The sequence below is a fragment of the Podarcis melisellensis genome (genome assembly GCF_964234715.1).
Source record: "Podarcis melisellensis genome assembly, chromosome: 3".
Taxonomy (NCBI): Eukaryota; Metazoa; Chordata; class Lepidosauria; order Squamata; family Lacertidae; genus Podarcis; species Podarcis melisellensis.
In genome coordinates this window covers 68,570,833-68,583,950 of record NC_138530.1, presented here as the reverse complement: position 1 = coordinate 68,583,950, position 13,118 = coordinate 68,570,833, and the positions used below count along the sequence as shown (strand labels likewise).

The 13,118-nt window shown below is 43.4% G+C and overlaps 2 protein-coding genes and 1 long non-coding RNA gene across 4 annotated transcripts in view; 1 reads left to right on the top strand and 2 right to left on the bottom strand.

Annotated features, from left to right (window-relative positions):
- Positions 1–13,118, bottom strand: part of LOC309366436 (amine sulfotransferase-like) — a 37,032-nt gene that overhangs the window by 8,293 nt on the left and 15,621 nt on the right. The window lies entirely within an intron of this gene.
- Positions 2,068–12,878, bottom strand: LOC309366439 (amine sulfotransferase-like). Of its 2 annotated transcripts, none has more exons than XM_081905011.1 (7): positions 12,790–12,878; positions 10,898–11,046; positions 5,919–6,127; positions 4,767–4,893; positions 3,921–4,015; positions 3,150–3,330; positions 2,068–2,360 (listed from the first exon to the last, which is right to left on the bottom strand). In XM_081905011.1, exons 2-7 carry the CDS (start codon positions 11,037–11,039, stop codon positions 2,236–2,238), a joined length of 879 nt encoding a protein of 292 aa, XP_081761137.1. In that variant the 5' UTR covers positions 11,040–11,046; positions 12,790–12,878; the 3' UTR covers positions 2,068–2,235. The 2 variants fall into 2 exon arrangements, with proteins under 2 accessions (XP_081761137.1, XP_081761138.1); XM_081905012.1 differs by having other exon boundaries at positions 12,786–12,806.
- LOC309366446 lies at positions 5,193–5,603 on the top strand. The gene is made up of 2 exons (XR_014166709.1): positions 5,193–5,336; positions 5,411–5,603. It is a non-coding gene; the product is annotated as an uncharacterized lncRNA (long non-coding RNA).

Here is a 13,118-nt window from a genome sequence, read left to right as displayed (position 1 = left end):
ATAAATATTATTAAACTTACGAAATAATTAGCACTGGTTGTTTTAGAAATCTGTCCAAGAAAAGTAGCAATTGTATTCTTGGAGATGAGTCATATTTGATCTCAGCATATCTGAGATCAAATATGACTCATCTCCAATAATAAAATTTCAGATCCAACAGATTGGCAGCAATCTTTCCCACCCTTCAAAGATTTTGAAGGATTTTCAGAGTCCACATCAAGATGGACAGCTCCCAGTCATTTTAGTCAGAATTCCATGAAAACTATTTCCCAGTACACAATGCCACATGCAGAAATGGCTCATTTTGTTTTTGTTTATCATCTAAAGCTAATGTTTTCAGGAATAACTTTGCATAAAAAATACATTTGATGGCCTCCTGTGTTCTCCTTGCTAAACTGTCCAAATTTATCCTGCAAAACACTTTCAATGTCTTGGGCTTGGGCAGCTCCACAACTTTGTCTACCTCCCATACCTCAGAGCACTTGGAACCCCTGGGATCTTGCACTGCTCAAAATTGGGGTGGCATGCCACAGGATGGCATAAGAAGTCTTTCTTGACATAGATTGTGGGGGTAGGACGCAGAGGGCTTCTTCACTGCTTTGCTGTCAGCTCCAGCCCAATCTCTCAGAGATGGGCAATGGGGTCAGGCTGGGACCAGTGATGTGCCCCTCTGAGCTCCTGAGACCTTGCCCATGGCCTGATGTGTTTGACTGCTGCTCTCAGGTCTAGATTGGACCCTGGACTAAATTTTCCTAGACCTTCAGGACGTGGCAAAGTACAGCCTTCTCCCTTCATATGTCCCGTGCTTGGGCCCTGTTCCAAGAAAACCTGGGGCCTAAGATCTCCAAGGAGACGCGCAAGCAAACAAGCATCCCTACAGGTGGGTTGGGTCTGCAAGAATTTTTGCATGTGTTAGCATCTGTGTGTCCTTGGAGATGGAGGCAGCATTGGCAATGGCTCAGCATCCAATTTACTCTAGTTCTCTCCTCTGAAGGAGAAGGCTTCTTGCTGACTGGAAGAGGCACCAAGCTTGTTCCACAGCAGGCAGTATCTGGCTTGGAATGTCCAATGTTACAGGGGCAGAACATTTTTCTGCCAACCCGCTTGGTGCCTCTCTGTTCTCTAGACTACTGGCCTTCTCCCTGGGCTCAGACGCTTCTTGGGATCCTTATTTCACCACTTGCATCAGACTAAGACCTTCCCCATGTTTATTCAGCCCCACCTTCCTGAGCTCCTCCCATTGATTTTCAGGATCCAACCATTCCCTCTGTGATGTCTCCATGGAACTCATGACTTCATTTCTTAAGATTTAAAAGTAGAAGTGGGAACTTCTGATCCAGGTTCTCTGGCATCCAGAATTTGCTTTAACCCTTTCTCTCTGCTCCATGATCCCGATGGAAATTCCTCCTTTTCAATCTGACCCATGAAGGAGATTGCTATGGGCATCAAACATACACTGTCCTTTTCCCCCACTTCTCCCCACATATTCCCCACGCACCCTCAAAATTGACTCTGAGGGGGTCAGGAGAACCCCAAGAACAGTGCAGAAGGAAGGAAGGTGAGGAGGGGTTGTGCCAACCAGCAGGCTGGAATGTTTGTCCTGATGGAATGATTGGAAGAGCGTGAAGTTGAATTCCACAAACAACAAATAAATAGATGACATGAGTGAGTGGGATGATTTACATTGCCGTCTGGGCAGAAGCAGAGCTAGTAGCTCTGGCACTTGGGCGAGCACTTGGGGTGAGCAGATCAGGGGGGCGCCGCTGACGGCAAGTGGTGAGCATCTTTTGGGGGGCGCAGCAATGTGACCCCCCCTCAGGGATGACACCAGGGGCCCACACCCCGCTTCCTCCGCCAGTGCATCTGGGACACCAATAGTTGGTTAGTTTCCTTATTTTAAGAATATTTTTTATTAAATTTCAATTACAATAATCCAATGGTAACCTCATTATAACACTGCCAAATTAAAACACAATTACTAATCCCAATAGATATCCTGGGATTCTTTAACATTTGCACATGGGGTCAGAAATTAGGACATGTTGGAATGTAGAAAGAGAAGAAGCGGACAGTACAAATGTAATTTTATTGTGGTGTTTTAAAAACATTAATGCACATATTTGAACATTAGGAAGCTATTAAGCCACATGAGAATATTCTGCTGAATCTTACAAATAGGGCTGGATTAAATGCATACAGTGCACTTTATTTCATCCTTCCAGGCTGAAGGCAGACTCATGATTCCTCATGGATGTCCCAGCAGAACTTGATGGGCAGCTTTTCCATTCTCTCCTTAAAAATGCTGTCAAACCTTTCACTTTGTGCGACTGTCATCATGTTCTTCCAGTCTCCAACAGTGCCTGGCCCAGGAAGCAGACAGAAAGAACGTGCATTGTGGTGGTCAAATAAATATCCATAACTCCAGATATATTCCATCCCTAAATGCAATTGTCTGGTGAAAATGTCAGGGATTCTGCAAGCAGCACAAAGTCAGTTTGATCTAACATTAACTTACCTTTGTGAAGAAAACCTCCTATTTAAACAAGGAAAAAACAACAGGGAAAGTACATAATAGAACAACTCTAAAATTAGGAAATAACAGAAACTGAGAATTTCATGAAGACTGGAAAAATGAAATCACCATTACTTGGTACTTATCACATATCGGTGTAAATATCAGGTGAATCTGTAGGAGATTCTGTTGGGATTCAGAACTTAACTGGTTAAGTGTTCTGAGGAGTGCGTCACCTTCTGACGTCAGCTGTAGAAGCTGGGAGGAGCAAAAACTCTTCCCTCTGTGTCTTTGAGGGAGACGGACGCAGTTTGTAATGGCTGCCATGGCTGAAAGAAGCCCAGGACTGTTTACCTGAGAAATGTCGCAATAAAGAACTGTTTAATTGGATTCACAAACTGCTTGATGTGTTTGTGTTTGCCCGGAGAATGGAAGCGGCAGTAGCGGCAGTCTTTCACCGCTGTGTTTACTCTGCTAGGGCGTGACTGAAGAGATAGCAGAGTTGCGCAGAATGAAGTGTGCTGGACGCTGTTAATGACTGATTGGGATCGTAAACCAATCAGCGAGGTCACGCCTAATCAATTTTCGCATAGATTCTAGAAGCAGCACCAAATCAGTTTTTTTACCATTAACTTACCTTTGCGAAGATAATGTCCTTTGCTGTGGTCCATGAGATCTGGTCGAGAGAACTCATAGTTTGCCCTGGGATCTGCTTTCATTTTATTAAATGTAGCCTGATCCACAACAGCATCCACCTCCTTTTCCGTCAGTCTCTTTCCCACGAAGTTGCATAATTTCAATACACAGCTTCTCAGATCCTGAAATGGAACATGGTTTTAATGTCAGGTCATCCACACTAGAGAAACCTGACAGCCTAGAGACTAAAACTCATGGAATAGGCAGGATTACAAGCAGGAGAAACAAGCAGCCTGCATCTTTCTTTGCCTAGTTTGGAATAATTGCCATTGCATCATATTGCACTTTCATTGTTGCTTTTATTCCATGTGCCATGCAGAATGCACTATATTATGGGGCAGCTCTGAGTCCACAAGTAAATAAATAAATGTCCCTGTTGCAGACACAAGGGGGGTTCTGTGACATCTCTCCTCAGCATCAGAGGGCCTGTGGAAATGACATATCTTGCTTGGGATCATGACACTTTATTTATAGCCCCATAATCCCTCCGGGGAAATGGTTACAGTACATTTTTGCAGTCTAGGATCTGAAAGCTGCACCCAAATCCATGTCCTGCTTGGCTTTGAAAAATCTTTTGGTAAGGAAGCGAGACCAGCTGGATAAGCAGCAGCTGAGGGCACTTGAATAATAAAATTGCTTCCTTCCTCCATTTTATAAAGGAGTGTTTTGATGGATGTTTAATATCAGACTGGATAGCATTTTGATAACCTACCTTCTTCATTTCCTCATAGGTAAGAAACAGAATATTGAAGTCATCCTTGTGAGAGTACCAGCCTTCCACATGGTCCAGCCATAAACTTGCAAGTACTGATGTGAGAGATGTTGATTTGGCATAAAATGTAGATCAGATTTTTTAAAAAAAACATTCAGAGAGAAGCAGTACGAACATATAAAGTCCATTAAAACAATTTTAAGGGATCATTTTAAGAACCAGCAGTGCTACAAACCATTAAACAGAAGCTGATACCATCCACCTTCATCAAACACTTTCTCAGAGAAGGAATTTGCAGAAGAGTTCTGCATTTCAAGGCTCCCTGCTGTGAGAGTGGTAGGTGGGCTGAGAGTGGTAGGTGGGCTGAGATCAGTCTAGCCTTCCTCCAGCTCCCTTCCTTCCCACACTGCCAGTTCCTTATATGGTGTGGCAGTTAATACTTGAAACATTTAGAGACACTGTCTGGGTTTCTGACTTAACTTGACACAAATCTCTACACTTGATTAAGCATTGGGTGCTCCACCTTGTAATGATTTGTAGCTGCTGCATCCTGATGCAGACAGCATACAAATCCACCTGATTTCCTTTGGGAGTTGGCCAGATCTATACCCTCCCTTCGGCATCAATGGACACCAGTCATCGGTGGCATAAAATGGTGTAGCTGGAGTCTCTGTTGGAGACGCTTTGTGATGCATGGATGTGGAATTTCCTCAGAGTAACATATGGCATCAGACATGGCATTCTGAAAAGGTTCCTTAACACACAGAGAAATTCTTTAATCTGTTGTCAAAGGATAAAGATGAAGGGACAAGAGAGATTCATTTTAGAGTAGCAATTCATCCTTACCCTTCCCAGCCAAAAACCTCTCCATGAAAATTCCAAAATCTTCTACCTCTTCAAATTGGATTATAGTTTTGGAAAAATGGTAAAAGGAAACCAAGACATCCTTTGGGTTTCTGGCCACATAAACAACCTGCAGGAATAACAACAAATTCTTTCGATTCCTAAAATAATAAATGGATGGATCTTAAATATCTCTTCTTGTGGATTCTTGGTGCTTCCAAGTTGCTTTACAGCCCTGGCAGCCTCACGCTCTTTTGCAGCATGAATGTCACATGCACAGTGCAATCCTATGGTGTCGAATGAGCTTATTCTTATTAAATTTGTTGGATGGCACACTTGTAAAGAATGCCATTTTTTTCTTTTTTTAAAATACTTTTATTTTGCTTTAAAGAAATACATATAAATATAGACAACCAAAATTACAATGTGCATGTTCTGGCAAAAGTATTGTACCTGCAAGGAAGTGGAAAGACTGGCTGTGCAATGCTAGTTACAAACAATGAGTATCGTCTTGTGCCAAAAGTTACAGAAGACCAGGTGCAAAGCATGAGAGTTGTGATATGCCAAGAACATGTTAAGCATGGAAGACTGCCAAGAACATGTCAAAGGCAATGAGAAATGCCAATATTCAGATGTGCATCAAAAAGGACTATATAAGATCAGGCTTTTCAGGAGGGTTGGTGTGTCGGATGCAGCCAGGATCCCGCTGTCTGCCCACCCAATCCAGAAGAAGACTGGTGAGTGTATGTGTGATTGTGTGAGAGACTGAGTTCATGTTCCCTTATCTTGTTATGTGTTCTGCTTGTTAATCAATAAAGCAATGTTATGTAGAAATTCCAATATATTGGTTGTCTGACTGCTTACTTGTGTTCTGCCTGAAGTGCACTGAATCTCAGATAAAAGAACCTGTTTTATTCTTAACACCCTCCAGGACTTTTACTATGGTGGAGCATAAACTCTGTGCTGTTTAGGAGTTATGGGAATTATTCCAAACTCAGGGTGCACAGAGCATTATTGATTCATATGGACAAAGGAATTGCAGCTGGATGAACTGCCCTCAGAAACGGAGAAATGTTAACGGAAACTGAGATGTTCATTCAAATAAGGCAAGACAAACATTGAATATGATCAAATAATAAATGTGCTGTTTCCTACTTTTGCTCTTCTGTTCCTTAAGCCTTTGGGTACTAAATAGTAGGGTAGATGGGAAGCAAAGAGACGAGGTGATGGACGACTGACATAATCCACATTGCGGACATTGTACTCCAGCCACGGAGCCCTGTCTACTAAGTCGACTTTTTCAGTTCCATCTCGGTGACCTTCATGATAAATCAAGCTCAAAATATTTTGGGTCCATATTGTGCCTATAAACGAGAATAAGTTTACTTAATTTCATTTATATGGGTATTGGGTGGCACTGCGGTCTATTTTTTTTAAAAAATAATATTTATTAAGACTTTCAAAATTACAAAAAAGAAGAAGAAAAAAGAGGCAACAACACTGCAATACAGAAAAAATAAAAAGAAAAAATAAATAAAAAACAGAAAAAATACATAAAAACCAATACAACAACACAGCAACATCAACAAAAAAGAAAAAAAAATACAAATCCCATATTACATATCTTTATCTTTCATTTGCTTGTTTCCTTGACCTCCTCACACCTCCCTTTTTGTATTCTAGCTTAATTAGTTGTTTCAGCAAATTCTTTCCATCTTTCTCAATTTTTATTGAATAATTTATCTTAACAGTCTAACCTATTAATTAACTCAGCAGATCCTTTCCATCTTTCACCATATTCTGTTATTCAATTTGCCTTAATTTATTTAACCTTAACTTACCATAAAATACCTTAGAGCTTAAACCTTAATACTTATTTATACATAACTCCTTATATCATTTCTACTAAAGCCAGATAGTTTCATTCCAACATTTCCCCTAATATTCATTAATTTTACAGTAATTCCCAAAATAAAAAAATTTCTTTATAAACTTTCTTCCAATTTTCATCCAACGTCCCTTCTTCCTGGTCTCGGGTTATGTCAGTCCTTACTGTCCATTCCATCTAGTCCATCAACCTGGTAATCTTATGTCCGAGGCTCTTAAATCTCTTCCATGCCCCTTCTGCAGATCTTCTTCTTCTTGTTTATACTTGCACATTTCCGTGTCTTTTGTTGGTCTCTTTCTTAATTTCTTTCCTTTCTCATTGAGGAGTAGGTCTCTGGGGGATTCCAGCCCAAAATTGTCTCCATCTCCCCTCATCAAACCAGCCCAGGAAATATTTGACAATATGTTTCACAGTCCCTCCGAAGTTAAGAGCCTCCTCAGCTCCAAACTCCTCCTTGCCCACTCCAAATTCAATCTTCAAAAACAGCGGCTTATGCTCCTGCAGGGCCTCGGATCTCTCCATTTGTATTACTTGAGGTGCAACCGCAACCTCCTCCATTATCATCTGCACTTGCACTTGCCCAGTCAAAACAGGTTCCTACGTTGGTCCCTGAATGATGTCTGTGTCAGTATTCCCTGTTTGTCTGCATTTACTGCCTACAACAGTCATCAAATCCATCTTTTCATTCATCAAATCCATCTTCTCATGCATCTGCTCCAACAAAGCACTTGTTTTGCAAAGAGCAAGCACCAAAACTTCCTCCCAACACATCTTTATTCAAGGTCAAAAGACTGGTCCCACGATCTTAATCACACAGCTGTAAAATCCCCAAGTAGACTGCAGCAACAATTTAACAATTTCTATTTGTGTCCATCTTTTTAAAGCAAGTCCAACAAAGGAAAGTTACTTTCATTTTTCAGATATTTTGTTTCTTTAGAATGCAAAAGGCAACATTGGAATCAGTTTGTTTCTCTTTTTTTAGCTATCTGTCAAAATGTTCCATTCACAGTCAATGAACGTCTCCGACAATTTCTGTCTCTGACTCCCCGTTCCCAGGTTTGAGACGGTGGAAACTTATCTTTCTTTACGCCCTCTCCTGCAGGCTTGAACAGTCAAAATTCCCCCCCTTTTTCTCCTGCTTCCAAGGGGGTTTTAGTGGTTATAAACGAAGGAAAATTCGACCTTTATAAACGACTTTCCAGGCTATTAGATTACAAGATTTTTGCTTCAGTCTATTTACAAAAAGCGGGAGGCGGACTTCCTGTTTTGAACCTTCCCGCTTCGGTACCAAATTAGGGTGTTTCTTGATCCAATTTTCCGTTTCTACTCACGGGTACTTGTTTAGAGTCCAATTGTCCACAGGAAAAGTCAGCGCTCTCCAGCAATGGCTGTGCGGCTTCACTCCAAGAAAGTAGCAATCAGTTCACAGCACTGCGCCGCTCACCCCACTTCGCTCTGGAGCCCCGAAATGGGGTTCCCCGTGAGTAGGGGAGGCGCTCCTGGTGCCCTTCCAAACCCCACGTTCCCAGGCTTCCTCCACCTGGGATTTCTAGCGGATGCCCACCTTCACCGCGGTGGGAAGACCCAGTTTCCACGGAGCCAGTTCCTGTAGTCAGAGGAACTCCGCCATTCGCCGATGGCGCTAACCCGGAAGTCGCGGCACTGTGGTCTAAACCAGTGTTTCCCAACCGGTGTTCCGCGGCACACGAGTGTGCCGTGAGACGTTGCCTCGTGTGCCGCGAGATGCCTGGAGGGAGGCGGGCGAGTCGGGCGGCGAGAGGCGGGGCGGCGGCGGCGAGGAGAGGCCGCGCCTCCTGCTGCTGCCTGGCGCTCCTCCTCGCAGCCGGCAGCGCTGCCTGGGCGCCTCCGCGCGACTCTGCCTCGCTGGGTTTGGTCTCCCAGCAGAGACGGGTCACACGCACCCCTCCCTCCCTCCCTCAGCCTGCGCGGAGGGAGAGCCAGAGAGAGGCATCGCTCCTGCGCGGCGGGAGAGGGAGCAGCCGGAGCGATGCCCCAAACGAACGCATGGGACCGGAGGGGAAATCCTCTCCGAGGCGGATTGAGCGCAGCTGAGAGAAGCCTTTCGAGGAGCTGCCGTGTCCCCTGGAAACCCCCTTCCCAGCTCTGCCTCAGCCGCCGCCGCCTCAGTTGCCGCCGTCCCTCAGTCCCTCGCTCTGCTGCCTCCTCCCACCCCCAAAGCTTGGAGGTTCCCCAGCAAGGGGGAGGGAAAAAACTTTCACTTTTGTGCGTCCCTCCCGGCGTGACGCTGCGCGCTGACGTCACGGGGCGGGGCTTTAATGGTGGTGTGCCGCGAGATTTTTTTTCAGTAAACAGGTGTGCCGTTGCCCAAAAACGTTTGGGAAGCACTGGTCTAAATCACAGAGCCTAGGGCTTGCCAATCAGAAGGTCATGGTTTGAATCCCTGCGATGGGTCCCTGCTCCTGCCCACCTAGCAGTTCAAAAGCACATCAAAGTGCAAGTAGATAAATAGGTACTGCACCGACAGGAAAGTAACCGGCATTTCTCTGAGCCGCTCTGGTTTGCCAGAAGCGGCTTCTTCTTGCTGGACACATGACCCGGAAGCTATCTGTGGACAAATGCCGGCTCCCTCGGCCTATAGAGCGAGATGAGCACAAAGCCCCAGAGTCATCCGCGACTTGACCTAACGGTTGGGGGTACCTTTACTTTAATTTCATTCATTGTCATGAATGTACTTAGTGCTTTAAAGAGAATAACTAAAAACAACATGTCTCTGCATCATGGAGCTTACTATCTGAATTGCAACACTGAAAAGAAATGAGAGAGAGGAAGGGAATCAACACAGCAAGCAGAGGCAGATTTAGGGACCTGGCTACACAGGTTGCCAACACTATGATGTCAAATAGAAGGTGAGAGGTGGGGGGCACCAAATTTTGGTGTCACACAGACCACCACTGAAATAGGGGCAGCAAACGGTGAATGAGGAACATTGACCAAGGCTTCCTTTCCATTGTGGATGAGAAATGCGAAATTCAACTAAAGGTTTCACAGAATTTGAGGATTTGGGAAGACATTACAATATTTGCTAATAAGTTCCTTTATTGTTCAGAAAGCTACCAAAAACTCTAGTCCAGATTCTTCACAGCACATTATACAGATGATAGACAAAGTCCAGGGAATAAAAAAAAGGTTGTCTGATTCTCCAAAGTACTTTGATTCAGCACATTCAAACTATGATTTTTTTATCAATGTATTCCAGAAAAAGGAATGTTGACAAATGGCCAGTGAAGAAGAAGAAGAAGAAGAAGAAGAAGAAGAAGAAGAAGAAGAAGAAGAAGAAGAGTTTGGACTTGATATCCCGCCTTTTACTCCCCTTAAGGTGTCTCAAAGCGGCTAACAATCTCCTTTCCCTTCCTCCCCCACAACAAACACTCTGTGAGGTAAGTGGGGCTGAGAGACTTCAAAGAACTGTGACTGGCCCAAGGTCACCCAGCAGCTGCATGTGGAGAAGCGGAGACACGAACCCAGTTCCCCAGATTATGAGACTACTGCTCTTAACCACTACACCACGCTGGTTCTCAGTGAGACAAACATAATAGGCAAAAGGCAGTTGCAGAATCCTTTCTTCATGTCACTCAAGTCCTAAATGCCTTTACAATGCAGAACGTCCCCTCTCTCTCCTCTCCCACTCCCGGTTATTGTGTCCTCCCCACCCCACCAATCCTCCGAGGCAGATTTGGGGAACACTGGGGACACAAGGGGAGAGAAGAGTGAAGGAAGTTCTGGTGTGGAAGTGGAAGCTATTGAATGGAGGGCACAACTGCATTGGATATGGACCCCCGTTATTATTGGCAAAACTGTGGCAGATAAATGCTGAAATAAAGAGTCACAGGAAAATTCTTAAGAATAGAATTTTACAATCACCATTTTACCACCACATACAAAATCCTGAAAGTCAGTGAATACAATAAACCCTTAGCAAGCACATTTGAATGTTTTTGATGTGTATTTATGCTGTTTTCCAAACCTCATACAGGTTGACACTGGTGGAAAAGTCATTATTTCATCTCTTTTTTTGAAACAAAACAAAACATGGCCCAGTTCACCTTTATGTAACCAGGTAAGTTCCATACTACCCACATTGACCTCAATTTTGCATTTGGTTTTAAACTTGCGTTAGGATAATACAGATACTATGTAGATATATGTGGGTATCCATCAGGGTTGAATTGAAATGATGGTTCAACCTACGAAAAGGTACTCTTACCTGATTTTGGATAAGTGACTATAAATACATCACTGTCTCTTATTTCAAAATCCTGCATGGAATCTAAGTACTCCACTGAAGTAAATACTGGCTGGAAATAAAATCCTTTGTATGTGAAAAGGTATTTCTCGTCTGGTTGCATTGCCTGCCTAAGAATAAAGAGAAGAGAATAGTTGCCTCTATTATGCGACAATCGGAAATCACAAAGAAATAGAGTTGTCATTTTGTCAAATGCTACTCTTTTTGCAGACCCCGTAGCAGAATCCCATGCTTCTCTTCCATCACAGGTGAGCAACATAAAGGTCCATCATTTAAAGAACAGAGACTTGACCCATCATTGAGGCAACAAAGCATTATTTCCCCCTTGCTTTAAGTGTTTATTAAAATTGTGCTGCTTTCAACTCAAAGCTTTCTTTGCCCTACACAATAAGGCTTTTCTCTTTCACCTTGAAATAGTTATTTCTCAAGTGCATGTGTGCAGCATGCAAAATAGCAGCCCTTGGCCTCACTTTATGCTGCCTGGCATCATAGTTTGGTCAGTGCTGCTATCCTGACACTCATTCTTGTACTCAGGGGAGGTGGGAAGGAAGCAAAAAACTGCTCCCTGGAAATGTTTCCAGGGAAAATGAAAGATGGAATCTGTTGGCAACTCTTGCCCAGTTCCTCCTGGGTTCTTGATCAGCTTCAAGAAATTGGGTGACGTATTTTCTGGGCCTCCTGGGACCAAACCATAGGTGTGCCTGGGGACCACAGGGTGGCAAAGAGAAAGGTATTCTTCACCGCCCATCTGGCTTCCATTGCCAGCTCTGGCTGAAACTGCTGCTGGAATGTGGTGCCCAAGGACGTTCCATGGAGGGAATTCCTCCTGGGTTCTTGATCAGCTTCAAGAAATTGGGTGACGTATTTTCTGGGCCTCCTGGGACCAAACCATAGGTGTGCCTGGGGACCACAGGGTGGCAAAGCCAGCTCTGGCTGAAACTGCTGCTGGAATGTGGTGCCCAAGGAGATTCCATGGAGGGAATGCTACCCTCAGCTTCTTCTATGATAATACAGAGAGTTGGCTACACATACAATGGGCCCTCTAGGGCAGGCGTTCCCATACTGAGACACCACTGCCAAGATAGATCTTTCTTCTTCTTTTTTTGCCTCCTCCCTGCACCAATCTCTCTCCTCCCACATAGCGTCTGACAAGGAAGGCACTTGCAAGCATGGGCTCAGTGCATGGTATAAGGAGGCGGGGAATTGTTCTGGGAGAAAGTTCAAGGCTCCGTTGGGTGCTGAGGAAACCAAAGTTGTCACCAGTTGTCGCCAGGCCTTTTATACCTGTTAGGACATTTCAGGCCATAATATAGAATATGATGCATGACATCACGATATACCACCTTGTGTTATTATAGATGAATGGATACTTTATAAACATTTAAATAAAAATAAAATCCATTGCTTAAAAGTGATAAAGAAATAAAGTGCCATGAAGACAGAAAAATCACTTTAATTCTCTATATAAGTCTTGTGTTTCATTGCTAAGAAATGTAACAACCATTTAGTGGAAAACATTGTATATCCAAAATAGTAACAAGAAAAATACTCCGTTTGATTTTCCAATATATAAATTGAGGGTTGTATCCCATGCCGAATGAGCAGGGTTCCACTTGCACAATGGGAGTTCACATTCAGTCCCCTCAAAATAACTATTAATCTCTGGTAGCACAAATGTTGCATTCTGTGTGACACCATAAAATAATATGAACTGTGACAAGAGTTTTCATGCATCTGATGAAATACCTTATTGCCCCTAAGAACTCTTGCAAGAAAGAGTAGATTAGTTGTTTGTCATTCAGTAGTCCTGCTTTTCTACCTGGAAAGATTAATTTACAAGAAAACTTACCTACCTTTTGTTTTTAGAGTCAAAAAGTGTGGGAGAGAGAGCGAGAGACCGATCTCTTCTGCAGCTTAGAGTATATCAGCTTTTCAAGGCTCACGTTCAGCACTCTCAAGGAAACTGCTTTATAGAATTCTGTTAACTAATAAGAGTTTGATTAAATCGATGGCTCCTCCTTAGTAAATAATTCCTGGCAAGTTATGCAAGAAAAGAACGATAAAACAGGATCATCTAGGCACATTATGTAAAGAACAACAGGGGAAGAACTTTTTTTCTTTGCACAAGGAACAGCCAATATCAACAGTGGTCTTTGCCCGTTTAAGAAATAAATGCAGTATT